Source organism: Chelonia mydas, chromosome 9 (assembly GCF_015237465.2).
Source record: "Chelonia mydas isolate rCheMyd1 chromosome 9, rCheMyd1.pri.v2, whole genome shotgun sequence".
Classification (NCBI taxonomy): Eukaryota; Metazoa; Chordata; order Testudines; family Cheloniidae; genus Chelonia; species Chelonia mydas.
In genome coordinates, this window is record NC_057855.1 from 815,027 (window position 1) to 830,488 (window position 15,462).

General features: G+C 49.4%; 1 protein-coding gene across 4 annotated transcripts in view; it reads left to right on the forward strand.

Annotated features, from left to right (window-relative positions):
• Positions 1-1,912: 1,912 nt before the first annotated feature.
• The window catches only part of ACADVL (acyl-CoA dehydrogenase very long chain), a 54,817-nt gene continuing 41,267 nt past the window's right edge, over positions 1,913-15,462 (forward strand). Inside the window, exons 1-3 of one of the 4 annotated variants that reach the window (XM_043523154.1) lie at positions 1,913-4,850; positions 13,438-13,552; positions 15,382-15,445. In XM_043523154.1, coding sequence (XP_043379089.1) covers positions 13,470-13,552; positions 15,382-15,445 — 147 coding nt within the window. In that variant the 5' untranslated portion in view covers positions 1,913-4,850; positions 13,438-13,469. Of the gene's footprint in view, positions 4,851-11,066; positions 13,553-15,381; positions 15,446-15,462 lie in introns of those variants that run through there. The other 3 variants (XM_037909615.2, XM_027833530.3, XM_037909616.2) reach the window with 3 other exon arrangements.

A 15,462-nucleotide genomic window follows, 5' to 3' on the forward strand; every position in this document is an offset into this window, starting at 1 on the left:
GCCACTGAGGCTCTTGACCAGGGGTCTCAAACGCAAATGACCACGAGGGCCACATGAGGACTAGTACATTGGCCCGAGGGCCGCACCACTGACCACCCTGCCCCGCCCCGCTGCCCTGGCTCCACCCCTTCCGTGAGGCCCTGCCCCTGCCCCATCTCTTTCCACCCCTTCCCTGCCCCCATTCCAACCCCTTCCCTGAAATCTCTGCCCCCTCCCTGCCCCCAGGGGGTGCAGAAGGGGTGCAGGGGGCTCAGGGGAGGGGGCTCAGGGCAGGGGATCGGGGTGTGGGGTATGGCAGGGGGCTCAGGGCAGGGGGTTCGGCTGCAGGAGGGGTTCGGGGACGGGTCCAGCCCGGCGCGCACTGGGGGCAGGGCAGGCTCCCTCCCTGCCTGCCCTGCCCCCGCACCGCTCTGGGAAGCAGCCGAGGCCTGGGGGGGCCAGCACAGGGGTCTGTGTGTTGCCCTGGCCGCGCCTCCAGGTACCTCTCCCAAAGCTCCCATTGGCCGTGTTTCCCCGTTCCCAGCCAATGGGAGCTTCCCCGCAACACACAGCCCCCTGTGCCCCCCCCCCCCCCCCCCCCCCCAGGTTCCAGCCGCTTCCCGGAGCGGCGCGGGGGCAGGGCGGGCAGGCAGGGAGCCTGCCCTGCCCCCGGTGCGTGCCGGGCCAGAGCCACTCTCGGTAAATGCTGGGGGAGCTGGTGGGCCGCAGAAAATAACCCCGCGGGCCGCGTGTTTGGGACCCCTGCTCTTGACAGACCCCCAACGCATGGCTGCAAGCACCAGAGCAGGTCAGCGTCCATCAGTCGAGGGCTGCGGTTCACAGGCTCCCCAGCCAATTCTGCTCATTATTGTTTGGTTTAGTGGTGTTATGGTTGCCCCTGAAGGCCACATCCGAGATCTGGGCCCTATTGTGGTGGGTGCTGTGCAGATGTCCAGTGAGGTCCCCAGCCCCACAGATCTACGTAGGCAAGACAGAACAAATAAGGATTATTATCCCCATGTTATGGATAGAGGCAAAGGGGGTGACTGACTTGTCACACCAGGAGTCTCTGGCAGAGGGGGCTGTTGAACCCAGGTTTCACGAGTCCCAGGCCAGGGCTTTAACCACCTGCCCATCCCTCTGCCCTGGGTTCGCTGGGGTATTGAAGACTGCTGTGCAGGGGAGCTTTCCTCATGCAGTCCCAGTCGGTGCAGATGGGTGGAAGAGCCCCAGGGCCAGAGAAGTCTTACAAAGCCTGAAACTGAGCGGGTGTCCCAGAATGGCTTTCTGAGTCTTTTCTCCACATCCAGACTGGGCTTGGGAATCATTTCTTGTTGGTGGAACATCTTCAATCCTTGTGGTAGCAAGCAAACGTTCCGCCCGGCTTCGCTGTCTGCTCGGGTCTCTGGCCGTGGGGATGTAGCTGATCAGGAAGCGACTGCTCCGTCAGCGTGCAAGGAAGCTCAGCGACTCAAACCGCAGCTTTATTTTATACTTTCCATGTCGGGTTGCCAACTTTCTAATCACACAAAACCGAACACACCTGCCTTGCCCCCTGCCCCGCCCATTCTCCGAGGCCCTGCCCCCACTCGCTCTATCCCCTCCCCGTCACTCACTCTTCCCCACACTCATTTTCACTGGGCTGGGGCAGGGGGTTGGGTGCGGGAGGGGGTGTGGGCTCTGGCTGGGGGTGCAGGCTTGGATGGGGCTGGGGATGGGGGGTGTGCGGTGCAGGAGGGGGCTCTCACCTGGGGCCAAGGGGTTTGGGGTGTGGGAGGGGGGTGGGCTCTGGGGTGGGGCTGGGGATGAGGGGTTTCGGGTGCAGGAGGGGACTCTGGGTTGGGGCAGGGGGCTGGGGTGTGGGGGGACGAGGGCTCCAGCTGGGGGTGTGGGCTCTGGGGTGAGGGACAGGGGGTTGTGGTGCGGGATCCCAGTGGCGCTTACCATGGCTCTGAGGAAGTAGTAGCCAGGTCCCTGTGGCCTCTAGGCGCATGGGTGGCCGGGCGGCTCTGCACGGCGTGCACTGCCTTTGTGTCTCCAGGTGCTGACCTCTGGAGCTCCCATTGGTCACAGTTCCCGGCCAATAGGAGCTGCGGAGCCGGCATTGAGGGGGGGCAGTGTGCAGAGCCTCCCAGTCCCTGGCCACCCCAGTGCTTAGGGGCCACAGGAACCTGGTGGTCACTTCCGGGACCAGCACAGACCAAGGGCAGGTAGGGAGCCTGCCTTAGCCCTGGTCCCCCGCTGCACTGCTGACCGGACTGTTAGCCCGGTCGGCAATGCTGACCAGAGCCGCCAGGTTCCCTTTTTGACCGGGTGTTCCGGTTGAAAACCAGATCCCTGGCAACCCTATTTCCATGGTGCAATTTTCTCAGAGCACCGCCATTCAAGCTGACTGATGGTGCGCATTCACAGCACTGCTCGTCGGCTTAGCGTTCTGCAGACAATGACACACACACAGAGCTATCAGGCCGGATAGAATTATCCTCTTTTCAGAGATGGAGAATTGAAATTCAAAGGGTCCGTGACTTACCCAAGGTGTCACTGCTAGGATTAGAACTCAGGAACTTCTGGGTCCCCAGCCTGTCCTTGGACTGCTGCTGCATGCCTCTTCTCCGCCCCTTTAAGAACTCTCAGATGAGATGTCAATCACCAGTAACTCTTCCTGTTGGGGTGAAAGCTCTGTGCAGACAACTCCCACCACTGAAAGGCTCAAACTTGCGGTTCTGGAATAGCAAGTATCAGATAAATACTTCTTTATTAACAGTGGAGGGAGTTACGTGAACTGTGAGCAGGCAGGGGATGGCCAAGGTGGCCCAAGTGTTCCTTTCCAGAGCTGGGTTCATGATTCTGTTGGTAGTCACAGTATGCCATGAAGTTAAACTTTTGTTCTTATTATGGGGCTCATTGCTGTGCCTCCTCACGTACGGTGACAGTGACTGACAGTTCTTTCTGAACACAGGAATATGTAATTGTTATGTATGCAGACAGTCATGGGCGTGATAAGGAAGTTACAAGCTACAGTCAAATGGAAGTGCCATTGTGTTCACTTAACTTACATGTACAAATATCCCATTGTGTGCACCCAGTTTTCTCATTTGATGCACACATGAGCACTTGGACACATAATTGGTCCTGGCACATGCAAACACCAGATCTGGGTGGGCTTACTGGGCACTTCCATGGGTGACTAGGTGTGTGCAAAGGTGTGTTCGCTGTTGGATGTGCTGCACTTTGAAAATCTGGCTAAAACCTTTACTTTTTAGAGTTCACCAGACGGTGACTTGTTCTCCTTTGTCACCAACTGGAGCCAGGCACCAAGCTGTGGAAGCCAAAAACTCCTTGTAGTTCTTATTGAATCTGCTCTTTATACTTCTGCTAGGTATCTGAGTAGCACAGGGGTTGGTATGTTTCTGATCTGAATCTCTAATGCTACTTCTTGGAATTAAAAGGAGTTTTGCAATTTACACTGACTTTGTAATGAAAAAGTGAAATACGAATAGAAAGGTCAGATCTAAAGAACTGGACAGAGAGGAAAGCAGGACAGGAAAACACTGGGGAAACCGAGGGTTATAATAGCAATAGCATGAGAACAGTAGTGGCTGTTATATGATCAACTGTAGGTAACATAAAGACGCTAAAGCAGTGGTTCTCAACCAGGGGCACGTGTACCCCTGGGGGTAATCAGAGGCCTTCCAAGGGGGGACAACTCAGCTAGATATTTGCCTTGTTTTACAACAGGCCACATAAAAAGCACTAGCGAAGTCAGTACAAACTAACAGTTCATACAGATGCTGACTTGTTTCTACTGCTCTCTGTACGATACACGGACATGTAAGTACAATGTTTATATTCCAATTGATTTATTTTATCATATGGTAATGAGAGAAAAAACAATTTTTCAGTAATAGCGTGGCTGTGACACTTCTGTATTTTTATGTCTGATTTTGTTAGTTTTTAAGTGAGGTGAAATTTGGGGGTACACAAGACAAATCAGGCTCTGGAAAGGTTGAGAACCTCTGCACTAAAGAGACCCCTGCAGATGGAAACATGGAAGCTCACTGGATATAGACAATCTGTTGAAGGTTAATGGAAAATGAAGCAATTACAGGAGCTGGCCGTTTGTTTCAGTCTCTGGTTACTAAATGCAAACACAGTATAAAAAAGAATTCATCCCTAACCAGCTTCAATCACTGCAGCTGTAAAGATACAGGTTCTCGTGAATATTTGCACAGTAAACTTTGCATACCAGATAAGAAAATACTTAACCAACTGCAGAGAAATAAGAGTTTAAAGCAGGTGGGTAGAGCTGATTGGCCTTTCATCAGCTCCTAAGCCAGAGCAGGTTAGTTAGACCTGCCCTCGTCTACAAATAAATCAGTTACTTTCCTGTTAGGCTGCAATGTTTTTTAATCCACCTGGGTTTGTGAAGGAAATCTGAGTGCTATTTACACAGCTGCAATTTCTCTGTGTTCTTTCCCAGTTTTTAGTCAGAGTGGGTGAGAAGAAGGTGACTTCCTCAGCATGGGCGGCTCTGCCAATTTTGCCGCCCCAAGCAGTTGCCGCTGAATGGCCACCGCCACAACAGCAGCGGAGCTGCCGCCCAAAAGCCGCTGTGGCGGGAAAAGCGGCGGAGCTGCTGCCGAATTGCTGCCACGGGACACGGAGCTGCCGCCCCATTCTAATTGCCGCCCCAAGCACCTGCTTCAAAGCTGGGGCCTGGAGCCGGCCCTGTTCCTCAGAAATCTCTTGCAGACAGAGGCAAAAATCCCTGAAATGGGTCAGAGAAACTAAGTTTCTTTTGGATGAGGCAGAAAACTGAGGTCATGGTGACCTGTGGTTATTAGAGCCCATGAAACACCTTGCAAGCAGAGGTGAGTTGGCCAAGTGTCTTGGCCAAATTCCAGGTGTGTAGTTGCTGGCTATCTGCGCTCCCCTGCTGTTTTCAGCTGGATGCTAGATACGTCTGAGCCGTTGTGGTCTTTATCATTTCCTAAATGCACTCCCTGAACTGTTGCACAGGGAAAATGCTGTTTCACTTCGAGAAGTGGTTCCTCGTGGTGGTGGAGCATTTGCTGATACTCATTAACTTGTGCATCCCAGTTTCCCCCCCCACGTGAGTCACATCATGGCAGTCTCTGATCAGGCTCTGTTCGCAGGGCACATTTTTCTCCCGCGGGTTGCTGTAAGCCCGATGGCACAGTGACTGATCCAGTCCTGCTGTCGGTCTGGCAGCTCTTGTCTTGCCTTAGTTTGTCAGGATGAGTATTTTGTATTTAAATATGTAACTCATCATAACTTCAAAATGGGTGAGTTTGGCTAATGGACCACATTGAAAGGTGCCCGTTTGCGGTGGTGCCGAGCTTTGCCCCATGCGCACACTCTAAATGTTTAAGGTGCCCTGTGTCAGTCTGAGCCTGACCCTGCTTCTGTGCTGGGACGCTCCTCGTGTAGCGCACATCAAAGGCACTTTCTGCAGCAGCCACCGCAGCAGCCAGTTCTGCCCTCCAGCAGCGAACGTACTGCTGGGAGCAGGATGCGGCCTTTGGGAGGAAACATTGTCTCTCCCTCCCCGCAGAGCATCTGTGCTGCTTTAGGGCCTGACTCCTCATTGGAGCAAGGGCTGCAGGGGTGGGCCCTCGTTTCTCTACCGAGGAGTAACACAAATACACACAGAGCTGGGGGGGATCAGGTGAAGGAAAATTCCTTGAGTTTTCCTCGCAGAGTTCCTGCCAAACCCTGCTGCTGGGGGGTTCTGACCCCAAACCTCACAGATCTCCTAGGCTGCAGGAAAGCACAGGGCTAGCTGTGCAGAGGCCCCGTGCCTCCCATCTGTCCGTGGGGTCCCACCAGGCCCAGGGTGGCGCAGCCCTGGAGGAGCTGGGCTGCCAGAGATTCCCCATGGTCCATATTAGCTGCCCGGTGCACAGGGGCCCATAGAACTAGATCAACTTTTCCAGGTAGTCCATGTAGAGCTCTAGGGAGGACTAATGCACATCCTCTGCCCCCCTCACGAATGCTGCCCTGTGGAGAGCACCCCTGGCTCCCCTTTCTGCTCCGCAGAAGGGGGATTTGTGCACAGATCTTGGGGAATGTGATGGGACTCGTTGTGTTTAGATTTTCCCCTAGGGATCGCTCTAGTTGTATTCAGTGCAAGAAAGGCCTCCCAGAATCTTTAACAGGGAGCAGGGTGCATCTGTCTGGACAGCATGGTGCACTCTTAATAGCCTCAGGTTTTGTCTGTCTTGACCACAAAACAAAATTCCAAACCCCACAGCAGCTGTGATTCCAGCCATAACTCCAGCACTTCCCAGAGTGAAATAACAAGTAATACCAAAGGACACAAGGAATCAAAATGCACAGGGGATAAAATATGTGTTCAGAAGAGATGTGAACAAAGATTGTGAGCACAGGAGGCTCTTCTAGGTGTCTGGAACTGCAAAGGAAGTGGCTTGTGGCAGGCTGTTGACATGGTTTCTATTTCTAGGCACTCGCGTCAAAGTACTGAGAGAGACAGCAGACAAACAGCACCTGGGGTTGCCCCTTCTCCATAGTCTTGTAGTGTAGTTTCATTTTTTCAGTGAGAATTAGGACAATGGTGATTGTACAATACTGAATGTAAATTATGTAAAGTTATTGGGAGTCACCGGATGGTGATGTTACAGACAGTGCTAAATCTTACTTATTTTAACATGTAGGCATTAGAATGGGGAGAAATGCTTATTGTCAGCTGTGATGCCCATCCTCTTAGAAGCTCAGAATGTAACCAATCAGAATAGTTCCCTGTTTTGTGTCTGTCTCTCTGAATTGTTCTTGGGTTATACCTGTGCAAGCAAACAAACCATAGTGGTGCCAAAATAGTAGCAAGTGCTGCTGTCTTCCACTGTCTACAGGGCTTCAACTGAGATTGAAATTGAGGTCTCAATAAATGGCTGGATTTGTGGACCACAGTCATACAGTGGCTGAATCTCTATTACCCACCTGTGTGCCTAGTACCACCTACTGATTCGTACTTCTTTGACAGACATGGTAACATACCCCTTGTAATGTCTGAGATTCTCAGCACACAGCATGAGGAGTGTGTTTCGAGTTATAACATCCTGGGCCTTGGCTCGCTAGCGTGTGGGAGAGACGCTCGGGTTGTGCCTGCTCTTAGCAGCAGCACTATGGGGCACCAAAGCAGGACGCTCAAAGACCATCTAACCTGTGACACCCCTGGCATACTCTCTCTCCTCCAGCACAGGGGTGCAGGCCCACTCCCGCATGGAGATTAGCATTGTGCATTTATGTCCGTTGTCAAAGCCTGCTCACTGCAGGGTCCCCCAAGCCCACAGCTCTCTGACCCTGCTGTGCTTGTTGTCTCAGCAGTTTATCATACAGAGCTCGCTGCATCTTCCTCCATGTAAATATTTGATGTGGCAGCTACAGAAATGCACCAGAAACTCAGTCAGTCAAGGTGCCAAAATGAACATCAGCTCCGAGGCTGTGGATATTGACACCATCCCTTCTGTGCAAGTTAAACGGGGTTGAAATGAACCTCTTGGGCCTCTCTGTTCGCAGCTACCCACTGCAAGGTGTGCTGTCCAGGAGAGGAGGGGAGGAACAGCAGTAAAAACCTGGCCCCATTGGGTATGTAGGCAGCAGGAGGTGTCTCAGGTGAGAGGAAGGGTCCTGCCCATGGCTGAGCCAGCCTGAGCCTGTGATCACATGTTCTGCTCACCTGGGCTGCACAGACCCCTGTTCATCCTGCCCCTTCCCTTACACCAGAGCCCTTACTGCTTGGAGATCTCGCCTAGCTCAGGGAGCATTAGAGCTTACACCTGCTGTGGGCCAGTCCCCTCTGCTGGCTTTCCCTGGTCTCTCACATCAGACACAGGCTGCTTGTCTTCACCGTCACGGCCTGTCCCCACCCTACCGATCATCTCTCACTTGCTATCCATGTATCAGCTTCTAACTCCCGTCAGCCCATGAAGTCAGCCACTGTTGACCACCTGTTTAATTTTCAAACAGGCACCTTCATGCTTTTTTCCATGCTGCTCCTCATGCCTGGGAGGAGCTCATAAACAGCCACAAAGCTATCTCACTCTCCTCCAAATCCCTCCTCAAAACTCTCCTTTGCTGTGATGGCCACAAAAAACGTGACAGCAGTGACCACAGCCCATCATGCTGATCTGTATTTCCTTGGGTCCTTGGACTCCCCCATCTGTCTGTATCCGTCTGCTGTCTCTTGTCTTATAGTTAGATTGCACGTTCTTTGCAGCAGGGATCGTCTTTGTTCTGTGTTTGCACCATGCCTAGCACAACAGAGTCCTCCTGGTCCAGGACTGAGAGCTCTGAGGTTCTTTGATAACACAGATAATCAATGATACATTTTGTCCATTAAATAGAGTGGCTGTTTATTTAAAATAAAGAAAAGTGCCTACAGTTATACACCAGACTTCTTCATTGGCTGATGCTGCCAAATTGGAGGGAAATCAGAGAAGAGCAAAAAAAATTAGAGAGAGAATGACTTGTAAGGAAAGGCTAAAAGAACGAAATGTGTCCAAATGATGGTGATGGGAGGGTTGTAATAAACATCTCTCTGTAGGTGAAGGGAGCAAAACAATCATGGGAAGGAGAATGGGGGAACCAAGGGGGTAGGAGAAGGATGGAATTAAACCCAAGCCAAATAACAAAAATCCCACTTTGAATGAATCTGAGGGAAAATTCAGTAAGATGTGTGGTATCTGGCTGTGCAGTGGTCTCCCAAGGGACGTGTTGGAAACTTCACTGCACTGCTTGGGACACTTAAAACTCAGCTGCACAAAGCATTCAGGAATCCATACAAATTCTTCTTTGGCAGGGGGTGGACTATGGGCTTGGTCTTGCAACAAGCTGACCACTCTGGATGCCCTTAAGTGCCTAGTTCATTGTAAGCCCATAAATAGCCCCATTGAAGTAAAACTTTTTATACAAATGATTCTTCTGAAAATAGTAGATAAGTAAATCCACTTGATGTGACTTTAAACCAAAGCTTAATTATATGTCATAAAGCCTAGCGTGATGGTGATATTGGGCTCAGATTCCGATCTGTTCTGCCGTGTACATCTCAAGAGACTCTTGTGTAAGTCAGTGCAGTTACTCCAGGGTTGCATTGCTGTCAAGGAGAGCAGAATGCACAGACTGAAAGAGATGTGACTATCCCAGATCTTTCTAGCTTCAGCCCTTGTATTCTGAACTGCTAACGTGTAACTACCTCTACTGACAGGTTTCAGAGTAACAGCCGTGTTAGTCTGTATTCGCAAAAAGAAAAGGAGTACTAGTGGCACCTTAGAGACTAACCAATTTATTTGAGCATAAGCTTTCGTGAGCTACAGCATCCAATGAAGTGAGCTGTAGCTCATGAAAGCTTATGCTCAAATAAATTGGTTAGTCTCTAAGGTGCCACAAGTACTCCTTTTCTTTTTCCCTCTACTGGCGGCTCCGCTACAATTCAGTATACGTGGGAGTCTGCTTGAGCAGTAGACGCCAAGCGTTAGACTACGGGCCAGACCCCAAAACACCTGTGCATAGAGCATGCATGCGGTCCTGCAGTGACTGTGCAGAGCCAGGTCCTATGCTGTATTCAGAGCAGTCTGGAGGCTGCTGTAAATTAGGCCACACCGCAATAGCCACAAGAGGCTGAGAACACAGCTGAGTCTCTGCATAGTGCAGGGACGCCCCAGCCACACCCACTTTCCACTCTCCCTGGCAGCAGGAAGGGTGTCTGCTATCAGAGCCCTTCGGTTGGCTCCAGGCCACTGCAGAGCACCCATACATGGAGCTGATCCTCCTGGGAGGAGCAAGCCAGGTTTATGGCTGGAGTCAGTCAGGGGGGCAGCGCTGCCAACCCAAGTGCCCAAAGGGTACGTTTACTCAACTGGCTCGGGCTGCGGGGCTGTAAGATTTCTGTGTAGGCAGCCTGAGTCCGAGCTATGGGAGCCCATAACCCTTTGAGCCTGAGTCAGCTAATCTGGGCCAGCCGTGGCCGTGTGTCGGGCCTTTTATTCCAGTGTGGACATACCCAAACAGCACAAGACTGGCTTTAAAACTGAGATTTTTTAAACTAAGAAATGTTGGGTGGTTTTTATTTGCTTTCTGGGTTTTGATCCTTTTTGTCTTTCCATTGTAAATCACTCAATCCCACCTTTCTGGGTCAGGTGTCCAGATATGTGTGTTCAACTTTTTGCTGCAACCACCAGAGCTAGAAACTTACTTTTAAAAAACGCAAGCTGAAATTCTCACCTAATTTCTTGACTAAAGGAGCTGGGGCTTTTAGAAAAATTGCACATACCACAACAGTTAATAACATAGGTCTTGCCCCATCTCCAGATGCTTCACAGGGAATGAATAGAGCAGGATAACTTTGAGTGATCCATCCCCTCTCATCCAGTCCCAGCTTCTAGCAGTTGGAGGTTTAGAGACACCCGGAGCATGGGGTCACATCCCTGACCATCTTGGCTAATAGCCATTGATGGACCTAACCTCCATGAACTTATCTAACTATTTTTTTAACCCAGCTATACTTTTGGCCTTCATAACATCCCCTGACAATGAGTTCCAGAAGTTGACTGTGTGTTATATGAAGAAGTACTTCCTTTTGTTTGTTTTAAACCTGCTGCCTATTAATTTCATTGAGTGACCCCTGGTTCTTGGGTCATGAGAAGGGGTAAATAACCTCTCTTCATGGTGAAAACTGACCATTTTTTCCTACCCTTTGTTTCCTATCTTTTAACCAGTTACTGATCCATTAGAGGATCTTTCCTCTTATCCCATGACTGTTTAGTTTGCTTAAGAGCCTTTGGTGAGGGACTTTGTCAAAGGCTTTCTGAAAGTCCAAGTACACTGTATCCACTGGATCAGCTTTGTCCACATATTTATTGACCCCCTCAAAGAATTCTAATAGATGGGTGAGGCATGATTTCCATTTACAAAAGCCATGTTGACTTTTCCCCAGCATATTGTGTTTATCTATGTGTCTGATAATTCTGCTCTTTACGATAGTTTCAACCAATTTGCCTGGTACAGAAGTCAGGCTTACTGGTCTCTAATTGCCAGGATCGCCTCTGGAACCTTTTTTTTTAAAAATAGGCATTACATTAGCTACCCTCCAGTCATCTGGTACAGAGTCTGATTTAAATGATAGGTTACACACCAGTTAGTTGTTCTGAGATTTAATATTTGAGTTCCTTTAGAAGTCTTGGGTGAATACCATCTGGTGATGTATTACTGTTTAATTTACCAATTCATTCCAAAACCTCCTCTACTGACATCTCAATCTGGGTCACGTCCTCAGATTTGTCACCTAGAAAGAATGGCTCAGGTGTGGGAATCTCCCCCATATCCTCTGCAATGAAGACTGATGCAAATAATTCATTCAGCTTCTCAGCAACAGCTTTGTCTTCCTGGAGCGTTCCTTTGGCCCCTTTTCCACCCAGTAGCCCTGCTCACTGTTTGGCAGGCTTCCTGCTTCTGAGAGACTTAAAAAACATTTTGCTGTTACTTTTTGTGTCCTTAGATAGATGCTCTTCAAATTCTTTCTTAGCCTGCTTTATTACACTTTTACATTTGACTTGCCAGAATTTATGTTCCTTTATATTTTCCTCAGTAGGATTTGGTTTCCAATTTTTAATGGATGCTTTTTTGCCTTTAAGTGCCTTTTTCACGCTGCATCTTTGGTCTTCTTACTGTTTGTTTGTTTGTAATTGTGGGGTATGCATTTAGTTTGAGCCTCTAATATGGTGTTTTTAAATAGTCTCCATGCAATTTGCAGGCATTTCACCCTTGTGACTGCTTCTTTTAATTTCCATTTAACTTGCTTTTTTATTTTTGTATAGTTCAGGGAATTTAAGCTATGCACATTGATAACCAACACCACTATATACTCGCATTGCTGCAACCCTTCTCTCTTCCCCCAGTATTCAGTACCTTCCCTTGTGAAAGGGCCCAATCCTGCAAACCTGTGCTCATGGGGTTATTTATGGGAATAAGGGGGTTGCCGAAGTGGCCCCTTTGCACCCAATTCTACTCCCATTTCAGTCAGTAGGAAAGTTCCCACTGACTTCAGTAAGAGCACTATTGGGCCCTGGTGCTACTACATGGCCAGAAAGGGTTAATCTCTGCTACCCTGCTGTACGCTACCTTTAATGCAGTGACTGCAGATTTTTACACAGATGTATATTTAGCCTTTGGTCTCCTTTTTGCATGGAAGGCATCATGTACCCTATGTCAGCATGTAAATAACAATAAAATCCTGCCTGGCTATGTGAGGTTTCCACATCCACACCTCTGGCAAATAAGGTTTGAGTTTAACCCTGCAATGATGGCTGTGATGATCTATACATTCCTGTGACTACCTTGTGCCATCCAGAACTGGCTTCCTACTCTATTTTCTACCAATCCAACTCAGGCCTGCAGAGCAAGGGTGAATAGCATCACAAGAGGCAGTAATGTATCTGCAGCTGAAACCACAGAAGCAAACCAGGAAATGCAGCATTTGCTTATTTCTCAAACCCTATTCTGAACTGGTACAGCTAGGAGCACAATTTATGATGCTAATTATCAGGCATTTCCATTCTGTTGGGGTGTTCCTCATTCACGATGATCTGGAAAAGTTCAGGATGTTTATGTGTCACTAGGTAGCATCAAACCATGCTTGGATGAGTTATTAGTGGAGAGAGATGGGCCTAAAGTGATCCCAGATCTATTTCCTCCTCCTTAAAACTCTCCTCTGCTGTCAGCTTATGACCAGCTAGCAGTGAATAGGCAGGTGGTGCGATGAGACTGCTGCTTATCATGGATAACTTCTTGCTCATGTCACAGTTACCTCATCTTCCCTCTTTCCCCCACCCCTACTCCCTATTTGTTTATCTCATCTACCTGTTGGTTCTGATTACCAAGACTACTAGCTCCTCGTGGCTGACCTTTTATTGTATGCCTATGCAGCGCCTAGCGTAATGAGGCCTTGATTCTTGATTGGTTCCCCTGGATGGTAATAGAATATAGAAAATACAGATGATGACATCATAATACCCTGAGTGACATCACCCCTGAAGCAATGATGTCACATTGCAGAAGCAAGCACCTCTTTATCAAGATTCCACAGCAGAGAAGCTCTGTGCCAACCTACTCAGCAAGGTGCTCCCCCCAGTGGCTTTCTAGGAGTAAGTCACAAGCCCACTATGGGATCGGGGCTGAATTTTGGGATGGGAAATAGTGAAGATCCCGTATGGGCTACACATGCCATACAATGGAGGCGGGAAAGCCCTGGTAGGGGCTATTTGGGATCAAGCCCAAAAAGGAGGGGTTGGGGGAAGGCTGTTTAGAAGGGAGATAGGTCCCCTGGTGATGTTGGCCTTGACTGGAGTGATGAAATGGTTCAGATTTCGGGATCAATTGCTACATACACCTTGTCTTGTGTTCACCCGCCTCCTTTTTCCGCAGAGGAAGTGAGCTGAGCAGTGCCTGCGGAGAGAATGCTTCGTTTGATCAGGACTAGACTGAGTGCCAGCTGGTGGAGGCAACTTTGGGCACAAGCTCTGGCTACGCCCCACTTCAGGTAGAGTAAACTGAGCTCAATTTATGAGGACAGCTGGCGGATTTGAAATCTTTACACCGTGACTTGAGGAGTTCAGTAACTCAGCCAGAGGTGAGGGGTCCATTACAGCAGTGGGTGGGTGAGGTTCTGTGGCCTGCCATGTGCAGGAGGCCAGACCAGATCATGATGCTCCCGTCAGGCCATAACGTCTATGAGTCTCTGTCCTTGCGCCAGAGCTAAAACGCAGTAACTCCCTTCGTCGAGCCTGGCCCTGGGGGCAGCGCCAGGGATTCTTCGCCCCCCTTGCCCTTTCCAGCACAGCTGGGCAGGGATGGAGAGGAGACAAGGAGGGAGCAGGCTGACCCATTGTTTGTATGTGTGGGGGGGGGGGGGAGGGAGAGAAGTAGGCTGACCCATTGTTTTCAGGGGGAGGGGGGAGCAGGCTGACCCATTGTTTGTGTGTCGGGAAGCAGGCTGACCCATTATTTGTGTGGTGGGGAGAGCAAGCTGATCCATTGTTTTCAGGGGGAGGGGGGAGCAGGCTGACCCATTGTTTGTGTGTGGGGGGAGCAGGCTAACCCATTATTTATGGGGGAGGGAACAGGCTGACCCATTGTTTGCAGGAGGGAGGGGGGAGCAGACTGACCCATTGTTTACAGATGCAGAGGGGGGAGCAGACTGATCCATTGTTCACAACATAGAACAAACCGATATGTTATTCTTATAAAGGACAAAGAAACACACGTGCCCATAACTTCCATCAAAATCAGTGGGAGCAGGATTGGACCCAAAACTACGCACAAAAATAATCATCCAGTTTGCTTAATTACAGCCTATTTTCTTCAAAGCTGGCTAGCGCCGCACTCCAAGGAGCTGTAACTCGACCGTGAGGGCCCAGGGGCCAAACCAGCTGTGTTTGATTTAAGAACAAAAAAAATTAAGAGAAGTCAGAGCTTCACCTCAGGGCACTTTAAAGCTCTGTAACTCAAAGACAGGTTGACAAGCTTTCTTCAAGGTGTGTAGAAACATTCTCCTTTAGCTTTGGACGGTATCTGGCAGGTATCAGGTCAAACTTATAAGACAAAGTTAAAGGAGGGCTTTATGGAAGCTGTTTCTAGCTAACACTTCAAATATCGAAGTATTTTTGGTGTGCCCAGCACCATAATACCTATGCAGCAAGACAGATGGAGTTAGATTCTAGAGGTATGTCTTCATTGCGCCCCCCCACCCCTCCAAAAATATGTGTGCTTAACCCAGGTTAGCTTGCTGGACTAAAATAGCAGTGAAGACATGGCAACTCTGTGTTTAACCCAGTTAGCAGGTCAAGTCAACCCCAGGCTCCCCTATCGGCTTTAACTCGAGTTAAACCCAAGTTAAAAGCCAAATTACTGTGCCTTCACTGCTGTTTTATCCTGGGTTACCTAACCTGAGTTAAGAACGTGGGCCCCCCCCCCTTTTTTTAAAGCGAAGACATACCCTAAAAAGCCAACTCCAGTGCTAGTTCCCAAGATCTATATCTGTTTGGGGAGCCTGAGTAGTTAATTACTCTTACTAAATAAACTCCCATCTGCCTGTTTTCCCCAATAAAGTACCAGCTGGCGAAAGAACCTAAGATACTGCTTTTGTGCAAAATCCCTGTAGTAAAGATGGAGATCGGAGATGCCATCGAAGCAGGTTCCTTTTACAGTTTTCCAGGTGGTCTCTCAGGCTTTCTTTAAAGGTGCTGTGCCGTGACCATCAAACCGCAGACACATGCCTTCCACTGCTGCCAGTCACCCGAGTAAATGCTTGTGACTGATGGTGAAAATTGCACTTGCATGATGTCACAGCGATTTTGTTCTTTTCCCCAGACTGACATCGCCTCCATACTATATAACACATCAAAAAGGGAGATACTCAAGTAAAGCGAACAAGGTAAGTCACAGTGCTTG